The sequence below is a fragment of the Panthera leo genome, chromosome B1 (genome assembly GCF_018350215.1).
Source record: "Panthera leo isolate Ple1 chromosome B1, P.leo_Ple1_pat1.1, whole genome shotgun sequence".
NCBI lineage: Eukaryota > Metazoa > Chordata > Mammalia > Carnivora > Felidae > Panthera > Panthera leo.
The window spans coordinates 26,957,411-26,970,793 of record NC_056682.1 but is presented as its reverse complement, the minus strand read 5'-3'; the positions used below and the strand labels follow the sequence as shown (position 1 = coordinate 26,970,793).

The following is a 13,383-nucleotide window of genomic DNA, read 5'->3' as shown; positions in this document are numbered from 1 at the left end:
AGAAAAAGAAAGGAATCTTAAATTTTGGCTTGAGCAAACCTATCTGGGTAGGGTCCAGTTCCCTAAAGTCCTCACCAATCATGCTGAAGATGATTTTGGTTTCTTCTAAAAAGCAGTAGGGAGCAATGGAGTAGAAAAAAAAAAGAAGTAGGACTCCAGATATATTTTGTTGACGAACACGCCACACTCAGCAAGCACATGCCAGACCCCTCAACGTTGCCTCTAGCCTGAGCCAAGGCTGAGTCCTTCTGGAAAGCCTGGGAGCCAGCCCATCAATCACCAATTGGGATTTCCTCAGAAGTGCAATGAATCCAAGTTAAAGCTTATGCTTGAGACACCTTGGTGCATACACATCCTTCTTCTCTACTTCCTTACCCCTGCTAGAAAACCGCTAGGACCAATTAACTGGGCATCCTTGTGGCCATCTAAACTCATCTTTGGTTCTGCCAATGATAAACAATCCTTTGGTTGGGTATCCTTTCCCAAACTCTCAGCTTCAATCTGCTGTGATGGCTTCTCCTGACTCAACTTCCCACTGTGCCCTACAAAACCACCTTTACAGGATTAGCAAACACCCCTACATCCTTGCCCTCCGTAAGGAACATTTCCTGTGTCAACCAACTTTAATTTAAATGTGGCTCTCCCCATATAACACCACATGCAGTGCAGACCCTTAAGAGGGAAGCTCCTCGTTCTCCAAATCCCCACATACTTCAGTCAGGAATGGAGAGAGAGAACATGTTTGTGGATGCTAAGGCTGAACATGATAAAGAAGCACATTTCCAATGGAATTGATAAAATGACTCTACATTTACAAGGAAGAATAAAGAATGAAAACAACCTACCTAAACGGGGGATTTAGCTCAAAAATTAAATATATCCATAGAAGGATATTATAAAGTCATTATAAATTCATGTTGCAGAAGAAAACAATGCATTCTGGGAGTATCCATGTAATTCCATTTTTTAAAAAAGTACTATTAAGCAGCATGCAATGTATAAGATTGATTTGATTAAAGAGAAAGAAGAGTGTGGGATATGTGTGCTCAGAAAAAATGGTTACAAATAAAATAGACCAAAATGGTCTCTCTAGGTGGTAGAATTAAGAATGATTTTTTCTTTCTTGTACTTTTTCTACTTTCCTTAATTTCCACAAGGAATGTATTTCTTTTAACGGGGGGGGGGGGGGGGGGGGGGGGGAGAAAAGGCCAAAGTAAAGGCACACCCACACTCCTCCTGAATAAAATTTACATAGGCTGTTTTAGGCTTTATATATGTTTATTTCCTGAAAATAAAAACAAACAACCACCTCCAAGATCTTAGGTTAACTGCCAGAACTTCAGAGTGGCTAACAAAAACCAACACCACCACGACCAACAAAAAAAACCCTCAAGATTTCTTCTTTGGGTATCATTCACTTAGCGCAATAGGAGTTTGATGAGTCTCTCCAATTAGTTATTCTAAAGGTATGCTGTTGTTTTCTATGGCTTCATAAAAATCCATGCATTCTTTATGCAGACGAGGATATTAGTCATTTCTTCAATGTAGAATATTTAAAATATTCTATAAAAAGAGATATTCACTTTGCTAACTTCCTTTAAGGAATATACATATACACCTGTATACAGTTTTGCCTAATGCATAAGTAGTAACATAAAAGATATTAGAAAACCGTCTTCAGCAACTAAATTCCCAAAGAGGAAAAATACCAAGAACAGGAAGTTTACTCTTAAGCTAAGTACCAGTACTAAAACCCCACCTGGCATAAAAACAAAGAATGACACATCACCCAAAATAATCTCTAATAACTCTAAATTAAGGCATTCCTTTCAAAAGATTCTTTTTATCAGTGCTTTCTTGTCTTAATTTAGCTTTGGAAATACTATTGCCTCTATAATTCCATTCAGAAGGACTGCTTGGAAGGAAACCTGTATGGGTAGAAAAACATTTTGGAATCCATTTCCCTAAAGTGTTAATTCACTAAGATTATATAACTTGAACGTGTAAATATCACTAGCTGATATTTTCCACAAAATTAACTACCACCACTAGAATGTTTACCTTTTAAACCTAAAAAGTGGTACATCATTTCCAAAAGGGTAACTATTCATGAAAAGAACAATTAATGAATTCAGTATTAGGACCAAGAAGAATTAGTATCTCCCTATCTAAGCAAAGTACAGCCCAAGAGGGTTTTCAAATCAAGCTTAACAGATACGGCATCTGTCTTCCAGGAATCTAGTCTCCATGAGTTATTATGCCAAAGCTCTTCTGCAAACGAAGAGCAGCCAATATCATCCCCCCAGAAATTCATTTCAAGTTAGGACATAGCTTCGTGCTGTTAATAATTTGTATTTCAACTTTGTCTTCGGAAAAACTTGGAAGTGGATTTAAAAACACGGTTGCATTAAATGAATCTCACAGATGGACAAGAAAGGCGTTGAGGGTTGAAGAGAAGGAAAGGTCAGAAGGAGGACACTCAGCCACAGAGACAGTCTTGGTCCGCGTTTGGAACACACCTCGATTCCCACGGACGCTGTTTCTCCTCCGGTCACAGCCCACTCCAAGGCTGCTACTACTACGGCCCTAGTGCTTTGTGAAAAGAGGGGATGGAAGGAGGCCTGAGGCTCTATCTTTTCATTGCATTAGTTAAAATTATATAATTATACTTAAAGTTCCTCTTATCTACACTGGTTTAAAATAGCTTTATTTCTCTAGTATATGTTATCTTGATTCAGCAACCAAATGACTTCACCAATTCGAATCACTTAATTAATGGTGAAAAGTCTTATCACTCGGATTGAGCAGAGATTTATCTCAATTTTAGCAATAGTGAGAAGTTGTGTATGTGGAGTAATTAAGCAAAATTCCACACATTTTCAAAGCGTCTACGTATAAACCTTTTCCACGCACCTCAGGCTCTGTTAAAAATGCGCAGCATGTACTCTAAACTTAAAAGTGAACATAAGATTTATTTTCTTCAAACACAGGCAAATTTAAAAGGAAGGTAAAAGTCATTTACTTTCACACAACCTAAAACAATACTGTTAGCACTGCAGTGACAAAGAGGCTCCAAATTACAAAGGTCAGTTAAGTAAAAGAAGGCAAAGGCAGCAGAACTCAGATGCTAAGAATAAAAACAAAAATAGATCCAATGCAGTATTCTGAGAACCAAGATCAATGAGAACAGTTGCTCCGTATCCTCTCACTTATAGCATTATTTTCTATATTGTTATGAGATAGCCTTTCTATGCCAGCATCTCCTCTTTGCTGGCTCTTGACATTTGCCTTGATAAAACCAATATGTAAGCCCCAAATGTTCATTATCTGAAAGAAAAAGGCAATACATTGCCTCATCTACAAAGTACTTAGCTATCATGGGCAAAGTGAGAAGACAGGATAAAAATATAAACAGAACGGCAAGGAAGGAGCAGCATCATATTTTATTTAACTATTGATCTGAGTAATAAGGCAGCAGGTTGTCTTTCCAATCAAAACTACTTTTATAAGTAACACAAATGCCCTTGCTTGCTCAGTGGTGAAGGTCTTCAAAAGAAATCAACGGAGAAGAGGAGGTTTAGGGAAATTATGCTCGAATCCATAAAAAAGGACTAACACATGAGTGAATACTTTATGCTATCATTTAATGCTGTAATTCTCAGAAATTCCAAGCAGAATAAACAATCTTACTGCTTATGCTTATGACAGCATAGAAATTAATGAGACAGTTAATATAGCAAATCAATAATAAAGTAGAGATAATGGCACGCATATTTGTTGAGCTTAACCAGCAGGAAAATAAAATTCAGCGCAGAAAGGTTTTATGTAAAGTCAAGCTAGGGGTCCCGTAGATAAAACAGCGTGGTAGCTTTCTGTTTCCTTACCTGTGAGGACAGCTTTCGCTGAAGAGTCGGCCAGGTCCAGGGCTGATTTCCCATCAGTGTTCCGAATGTTTGGATCGGCTCCGTGCTGCAGCAGCACTGTGCAGGGAAAGCAGAAACAGTATCTTACCTCAGGGATACAGAGATTATTTACTGGTAAGTGTCGCCTCGGCATGGTGTAGGCATAAACATACATTGCACGGTTTTTTCTCTTTCAAGAAAAAAAAGAAGAAAGAAAGACACAGAAAGGTGGGAAAAAAGCACTGCAGCAGAGGATCCTCTCTAGAGTAAAGCAAAGTTGGCAACTTGTGGTACAGTATTATCACATGACTTAGCATCATAAACATGAAACTAGAAAAATCTTGCGAGAAGCCAGTTTTGGTTTGCCTCCTTCAGGCAGCGGAGTGGGAAGCTGTGTGCTCACTGCCTCACACTGGGAAATACGCTAACCGGGAACCTCCCTATCTTTACTACCACTGTGGCTGCTTGTTGCTGCTGCTTCACTGCTGAATTTCCTAACGCTTCCTCTCCTCAGAAGAGTTGTAATACCGTGCAAGCCTTTTAGTGGCTCGCTGCTTGCACAGGAAACTCACCAGAACATACTGGCTTGCTTCCAGGAAGTTTAACGGACATAGGAATGCATGCAACCCTGCTCCCCTGCAGTCAGGCTGCAAAAAAAGAACTGCCGTCTGCAATAATTCTTTCCATAAAAAATGTTTAGAAGCAGAATATCACTATGATATATGCCAAGGAATGAATGCTGCACATGCTGTATTAGGTAGAAAGTAGCTACGGAGAATTCTTAGACATGGAGGCTCCCAAAGGAGAGAAGTACTGTTTGAGTCAAATCCAGATGTAATGATTTATTAATCCAAAACACTTCCCCGCCACACCTGGTATGTGAGCACATGGGCGTGGAGGGATGGCGGGTGTTGCTGTAATACCACCCAACGGACGGTTAGGCTACTAAATACAATAACAACTAGTCCAAACAAGCAGGGTTCAATTACAAGTTCTTCTAACAGTTCAAATAGTTAAGACTTCGTGTCCTGCTGAGAACAGTAGCTGTTACCATTTACCACTATACTACAACATAAATTTAAAACAAAGCAGAAATGTCATATTCAAATAAGTGGTTAAAGAGATGTTATATAATGTCTAAAAGTGTCAGAGCCACTGCTGTTGGTGAGTCCCGAATTTTCATTCATTGGCACTTCCAAGCTAAAGTACATACATTCCTTGGGAATATATGGAAGGCAATCCTCCTGTATTACTAAGTAATAGGTCCTGCTGTTTATAAAGCTCTTCCCCCTCCTTTAATCCATAAGCCATCTAGTCAATGGCTTCGTTATAAAGTACAAAGGAATAGCCTTATCTGGAATTAGGACGCAGCTGCCGGAACAGTGTTCATCAGCACCTCTTGCACTAAATCTTGGCCACTCTCAGATGTGGGATAGTAAAAACTAGCCAGGGCTGAGAAGATGGGAGTGAGATTTTGCCAGGACTTTCCATATTATTTCATCTCTGAATGAAAGCAATCATAATTATTTTCCACATGTTTACACACTGACTCAAGAGTAAACAGAATAAAATAGCAAGTACCACAATCTCAAACCGTGGTTACTCTTTCATCACGATGAATAAGCTTTCATGGCAACAGTTGTGTTTTTGTTTTTGTTTTTTTTTAATTCCAAGAAGAAATCCCAACATGAAGGTTTGGCTTATAAAGGGTCTTTATCATGAAGCGGACTCATGTATCAAATGTAAAGCTGACAGCTATGGCTCTATCTTTATTTAGTAGCTGAGTGATCACATGCAAAGGGTAGGAAAACAAAGAAGTAACAGCCCCATGAAAAGCAGAGTTTTTTTACTGCATACTTTGAGAACTTCAGACCTGCTTTAAATAAGTAAAGCAGTATGTTCATTTAACAAGGCTTGACAATTATATGATGGGAGCTTTTATTTTGCAGTTTATGAGGTAGAGGAAAAAACCTGAAAGCCTTATTGTTTCTCCAAAAGTCACCTAAAATCTCAATCTTTTTTGTTGTAACTAGTACTTTACCTATTATATTTCTGCTATTTTACAATAGAAATCTGCCATTAAGTTTGGCTGCAGTTTTGCTTTATTTTAGGTGACTTTTAAAGAAGCAATCTTGTTACTAAAAAAATCTGTTTTCTAAAGATTCTGAGTCCTATGTATTTCTTTCATTAGACCTGAACGCACAGAAACAGTGCAAACTAAAGTAGCAACAGGGAAGAAGAAGTTGAATTTTCTGAAGCAGATGCTGACAACAAAATCTACATTAGAAAATATTCAATCATTTTTAGTTAACTGGAGAGCAGTTAACTAAAAACCAAAACTCAGTAGAATTAAGAGTTTTGGGGGGGGCGCCTGGGTGGCTCAGTCGGTTAAGTGTCCGACTTTGGCTCAGGTCACCATCTCCTGGTTTGTGGATTCGAGCCCTTTATCAGGCTCTGTGCGGACAGCTCACAGCCTGGAGCCTGCTTTGGATTCTGTGCCTCCGTCTCTCTCTGCTCCTCCCCTGCTTGTGCTCTCTCTCTCTCTCTCTCAAAAATAAGTAAACATAAAAATTTAAAAAGAAGAGAGATTTAGGGGCAATAAAGGCATCTATAACTAGAAGTAAGCTAACAACTCTCTAACTTGTGTAAAAGGGCAGTGCTGGGAAGTTTACAGAACCGTGGCAGGCAAAGCACTAAGCACGGAGCCTGTACTACACAGCAGCTAACGACAATATTTAAAGCACATTTGTAAATGGAGACCTTGTTTGTGCTCTCAACTCTACCACTAACTACTAATTCAATGCTTTGTCCTAGAGCCAGCTCTTTAAATCTTTATTTTTTCTGCAAAGGGTCTGGTAGTAAATATATCAGGCTCTGTAGACCATATGGTCTCTGTCTCAACTACTCATCCCTGCCTCAGCCTCATCCTTACAGGGGAAAAGTAGCTCCAGACAATACTTAAAAGAATGTGTGTGGCTGCGCTTCAATAAAATTTTAGTTAAGGACAGTGACATATTAATTTTATATAGTTTTCATGTGTCACAAAATACTAGTACTGTGATTTTTTTAAAAATCACTGAAAAATGTAAAAGCAATTCTTAGCTTACATACAAAACGCAAGGGGTGAGCTGTATTTGGCCCGTATATGACAGTCTGCCAACGCCTACCTTGACAGTGATATTCCAAATATGGTCTATGGACTATTCTAGTCCCAGAACTCTTTGTAATCCATCTACATTGAAATAAGCACAGAAACTAAGAGGAAGCATCTAGAATTGTGTATGTTATTTTAAAATTATTTACTGGTATTTCATTTTTATTGTACTTTACAAAATTATTGGCCTGCCATACCCTGGGGAGGAAGAAAAACCTAGTCCTCTACCTCATATGGTTTGAGAATCAAAAAATTCTCTGGGCCAGACTTCCCAAGTCTATAAAGTGGAGGAGCTGGACTAGGCAGATGATGTCTAGATGTCTAAGGTAGAAACTCAATTAAAAAGAAAAAAAAAAAGTTATTTCGAGTAGAACCTTTTCCTTCCCACCCTCTAAATCAAAATAAAAAAAAAAAAAAAGTTTTTCATTCACCCTAACTCTTTAGCTAACAAAAACCAAACTCAAAGTAGAACCCCATAATCAATGGAAGTTGTGGGGTACATACTAAAGCGTCCCAACTGACTCCCAAGCAATTCCTCCGACTGAAATTCTGTTTCACACTATTCTCTACGGGGAGTCGTTCCTCTGTTTTCCAACGCCAGACGAACAGCACATACATCAGGCCAAGGTAAAACAATGGCTTTCAAGAATGACAGTCTACACTTGAACTGGCGACATGTGGAATTCTCAATTCTGCTTCAAATTTTGCATTCAAACTTCTGAGCTACCAAACAGTTACAAAATGTGACTTGCAATGCAAACTACAATTAGAAATTCCTCTCTCTCTACCCCTCCTCTGCACTTGCACACATCCGCTCACATGCTCTCGCTCTCTCTCAAAATAAATAAGTAGTGGGGCACGTGGGCGGCTCAGTCCGTTAAGTGTCGGACTTTGGCTCAGGTCATGATCTCAGGGTTTGTGAGTTCAAGCCCCACATTGGGCTCTGTGTTGACAGCTTGGAGCCTGCTTAGGACTCTGTGTCTCCCTGTCTGCCCCTCCCCCACTTGCGCTCTCTTTCTCTCTCTGTCTCTTTCTCTCTCTCTCAAAAATCAACATCAAAATAAATAAACTTAAAAAAAAGAAATTCATCTTGTAACATCAACATACACTGACAACACACTCATATAAAACAGTCTCCTTCAAAAGTAGCACAACGTCTGAAGCAAAGTTCCCAAAATATACAAACAATATAGAAAGTAAGGTTTGAAAGAAAAACAAGGAAACTAAAATCTGAGTAACGATTCAGTACATAAATTCAAGACTACTGTGGCCATTCAAAAATCTCCTTGTACTATCTTTAACCGATTAGCTCATCATCAAATCTCGAATCCCAAATGACTTGTCTAAATCCAATTGTTCGACTGATGCATTTCAAATCCATTTATGTCCTTCTGAGTTTAGGAGGATGGAGAAAATATAGCAGCTGGCATAACAACAGATAGTTAAAACCAAGGTAGGATTACAATATTCAAACTGTCATTCTCAAAAGAGCTTATGCCAAGAAGGACATGTGATTTTCCTATTTCTGGTGCAAGCATTCAGCTATAGTGAGCCAGATTCAAAAGCACGCCTTTACCTTGTGACCAATACAGTAGAAATTGAAACTGTTTCATCTCTCAAAACTATTGAATTTAAGCATGCCTATCATTTTAATTCTTCCGAATAAAAAGAAAGTATTTTTACATGTATGCAAAGCCTCATCCTATCAAATTCCTAGAAAAATACCAAGTGCTAGTATGGTAGATTGTATTTAATTATAGGTATTAGTAACTTATTCAAGAAGATAAAAGAAATAAAAACAATACAAATATCCAAGATAAAAACATAGCAAGACTTTTAGGTAAGTTGTCAAAAAGTGTTTAATATAGTTTTCACTATAAAATGTAGACATCCTCTATTAAAATATTATAAATTCTTTGTTATGTGAATTTTAGAGCTACATTAAAGGTCTAAAACTGTTCCTCGCAATGAACACTCAATTTTATTTATTTGTTTATTTATTTTTGAGAGAGAGAGAGAGAGAGAACAAGTTGGACAGGAGCAGAGAGAAGAGGAGGGAGAGAATCCCAAGCTGAGTGTGGAGCCTGATGTGGGGCTCAACGTCATGAACCACAAGATCATGACCTGAGCTGAAATCAAGATCATGACCTAACCAACTGAGCCACCCAGGCCCCTGAATACTCAATTTTAAAAGCAGTTATGTTTATGTTAAAATGTATTTCACAGTCATCTTATCTTTATGAGTATAGAGATAGTCATCTGACTGAGCTTCCAAAACTCAGTCACACAGAGGACTAAATTCATTAGATTTTTTAGCAAATAAAACCTAATCTTAGAGCAAATATCAAGTGGCCCAATTTTAACTAGCTACAATCTTCAATATATAGGACTCTCACCAACACACATGGCTTTTAAAAGACAGATTACTTTTTCTTTTTTTTTTTAATGTGTATTTATTTATTTTGAGAGAGACAGAGCATGTGCAGGGGAGGATGGGCAGGGAGAGAGGATGAGAGAGAATCCCAAGCAGGCTTTGTCAAGACCCTGAGATCATGACCTGAGCCGAAATCAAGAGTCGGACACTCAACCGACAGAGCCACCCAAGCACCCCAACAAATTATTTTTTCTAAGTGATATACATGGCATATCCTGAGGTTAATACCTATTCAGATTGCCTTTTTCCACAGGAACATGTACAATATTATAATTGTATTATAAGATATTTATATATTGTACACATTTTTTGAAAAGCCATTTATCTTTTCATTCAGGATACACTTTACTTACTATGGCATAAAGGTAAACTACCGTATTTTATTTTAAAAAATCATCAAGAGTTGATTTATCACTAACAGTAGACATGAAAATTCAAGTAACCAGTGTTATCCTACATAGTAGTGTGGCTTACTGAATCTGAAATAGAATTTAGTATATGTGCTGCCGAAGTGAGCACTGAGTTAGAATTTGAATGACAAGTTTCTCTTTTCAATACTGGCTGACCATTTATTTGGACCAATCCTTAGGCTGTGAATAATGAACAGAACTAGATTTAAAACAAAAACATAACTTCATCTAAGAGCTAATGACAAAGAATTACTAGCCCAAAACTAAGGCACAAATGGGAATCCAGAGGACAAACATATATGGAAACTGCCTTTGTTCTGAAAGCACTTACTAATCCAGAAAAATATAAGTTGCCCTTTCAATGTCTCATAGGACACAGGGAACAGCAATCATTTCTGCCCCCTCCCCCCCCCCGACAAAGTAAGGATTCTAACAAAGACTGTCCCCATACAAAAAGGGCTATATCCTCAGGAGGAGGATCAAGTGACCTGAACTCACCCTAGCACAGAATCATCCCTCTGGCTGGAAACTTTGGGTGTCCAAACTATGTGAAGCCTTGAGTTTAATTTGAAGGTGGTCCCAGATTGGCAGTAATGTCAGGACATCTGGCAAACATATATGCCCATCCTCTCAGGGGAAGGTACTTTCATCAAAGGGCAAAAAGTTAGTCCTTACAGATAAATTTAGAGTAAAAGGCCCACCACATAGCCAAGATAACCAAGTACAGAGGTAATCCAAAATGCAGAAGCAACAATGAATATCAATAAACAACACACACAAAAAAACCCCACAAAAACTTTAGATATCAGAAAGAACTACCAGATACGTTATAAAAAGAACTATGCTGTTTAATAAACAAGCAAAGACTGAAAACCAAAAAGAACTATGTTCATTGTGTTTAATGTAATAAAAGACAACCTGAAATATCTAAGTTAGATGAAACTATAAAAAGTGATAGAGCAAAAGAACCAAAAAGAATCTTTGAAGGCAGGGATCAACGGTGGTGCTAAACTGTGACCTTTGAAAGAAAGGAAACTCAAAAGATGGGTACCATGATCACTCGACTCTGTCCGTGACAATTTGGCAACCACCTGCCTACAACTGGAATCAGAGCAGAACAAGGTTGTCACGCTGAGCTGAGAAGACAGAGATCTGAATTCGGAGAACATGAACTGGTTGGAATCTGCAGGATGGAAAACTGGAGAGGAGGGACGAGGCAGCGAGCAGGGCCCAAATGTCTGTGTAGGGGTCCCTTGTGATAACAAGGCTGTGGGCTGGCCTCGTATCGTTTGTATAAGGTAAGACCACCCGAGCTACTGTTGGGTTGAGCACATCACACAGTTAGTGGAGGTCAAAAAGTGCAAGGGGTGGGCAGCAGTGCTGAGAGAAACTGAAATTCTGGCCTTAAGAAAGTACAGAGATACTAAAAACACCTCCTCAACACAGTGCAGAGCTGAGAAAACAAAAGGCCATCTGAGTTATGAATAGGCACCACACCCTAGAGCAGAGACTTGGGGTCTACAACGTCACTAACTTCCCTGTTTCATTATTATTAACATCTGCACTGATGGTACAAAAGCAACGAATAAAATTGTTGGTAACTTAGCACAAACCAAGGCAGTGGCCCCAAACTATACTAGGGATCCCTACATTCTTCACTGCCTTGAAAGAAAAAATAAATAAATAAAGTGGTTTCATTTTAGAATGTCCTTAATGACAGTAAAAATTATTAATTGTATTAAATCTTTACCCACAGATACACGTCTTCTTAATGTTCTCTGTGAAGAACTGGAACATGCATAAAGACTTCTACTATCTCAGTTAAAGGACTCATGGGATTACTGTGGTTGCAAGCTGAACTAGCCACTTTTTGTCATGATGCACCATTTTTAATGAAAAGAAGAGCAAACAAACACTATGGTCATTCGGACTTGGTATCTGGCAGGCATTGTTAAAATGCCAATGATGGAAAATTTAAGTTTTCATGCAAAAATTAGAATTTTGCAATTTTTTTTTCTCTGCCTACATAAATTTGAACGTAGACTTTTCTGCTGACATTGGTATAACAAAAGTAGTTTTTTGGTATAGATTTAAAATATGTCAACATCTTGGAATTTCCAACTCAGTGAGTTACTATTTTCAAAATGACCAATGGAAACCTACAAAATCATATTTGAGTACAGAACCTTTCCAAGTGAAACACAGATTAATAGACTGTGATGTTACAGAGTACAAAAAGTTTTCTGTTATGGTCTGTTTCCATATGGCAATTGCCTATTTAGAGTCTACCACTTGTCAAGTTTGGATTGGGATATCAAAGAAGAATACTCACAATTATTCGAAAATGTTATTATATACATTTCCCTCTTCCAACTATAAATCTGAATTTTCTTCATCAGAACATATTGCACACAAAAGTAGACAGGAGGATCCCATTGTCTTTGATTAAGCCAGATAATAAAGACTATATGCATTAATGCCAATATTTTTACTAACTTTTTGGTTTTGGAAAACATAGTTACTTTTCATAACAACATTATTTCTCTCAATATATAGTGAATTTAGTATTTGCTAAATAAATGAGTATCTTTATGAAGATTGTAGTTTTGATTTCTAATGTTATATATGACCCAAGTAAACAAAAGCTCTTCAGAACAGAAAAAAACGCCAAAATACTTGGAAATTGCTCTAGAATAAGCCCTAGACTCGACACACCCTAATAAATTCTAAAACCAAACCTCAACAAGATCTGCAGGAGACAGTATGAACATTGAGTCCCACTATGATAAAGATTTTAGGAAGCACCTTGGGCTTTCCACAGAAATGCACTTATTTAATAAAGCATAAATCCAAACATCCAGAAGTTCAGGGTGATTTGCCAGCAACCAAAGTCTCTGCTAAAACAAGCATAAAAATTTTTCAGAGGAAGATAAATAAAAATAATATTGTAGTTCCTATAGTGTCTACTATCGAATAAAAAATTATTAAACATATAAAGAAAAAGGAAAATGTGGTCCACAGTCAAGAACAAAAAAAGCAGTCAAAAGAAATCATGTCCAAGATGGCCCAGATGTTGGACTTAGCAGACAAAGACTTTAAAGCAATTATTATAAATGAGTTCAAAGAATTAAAGGAAAATATGATCTGAAAAAGTAGAGAGAGATACTCAGAACCACGTTGGAAAGTTGAAGAAATCATGCTACCCAATTTCAAGATTTATTAGAAAGATATAGTAATTAAAACAGTGAATTATTGGGATAAAAACCGATATTCAGATTAACAGAAAAGAAAACAGACCAACACAAGTATAGCTAATTGATTTTTCTATAAAGAAGGCAAGGATGGGCGCCTGGGTGGCTCAGTCAGTTAAGCCTCTGACTCCTGATCTCAGCTCAGGTCATGATCTCCTGGTTTGTGAGATGGAGCCCCCATCGGGCTCTGGGCTGACAACACAATTCTGTTTGGGATTCTCTCCCCCCCACT

At 37.9% G+C, this 13,383-nt stretch overlaps 1 protein-coding gene across 4 annotated transcripts in view; it reads right to left on the bottom strand.

Annotated features, from left to right (window-relative positions):
- TNKS (tankyrase) overlaps positions 1 to 13,383 on the bottom strand; it is a 209,561-nt gene that overhangs the window by 143,186 nt on the left and 52,992 nt on the right. For all 4 annotated transcript variants that reach the window (XM_042934429.1, XM_042934426.1, XM_042934427.1 and 1 more), the window contains exon 3: positions 3,885 to 3,980. In XM_042934429.1, coding sequence (XP_042790363.1) covers positions 3,885 to 3,980 — 96 coding nt within the window. The remainder of the gene's footprint in view (positions 1 to 3,884; positions 3,981 to 13,383) is intronic.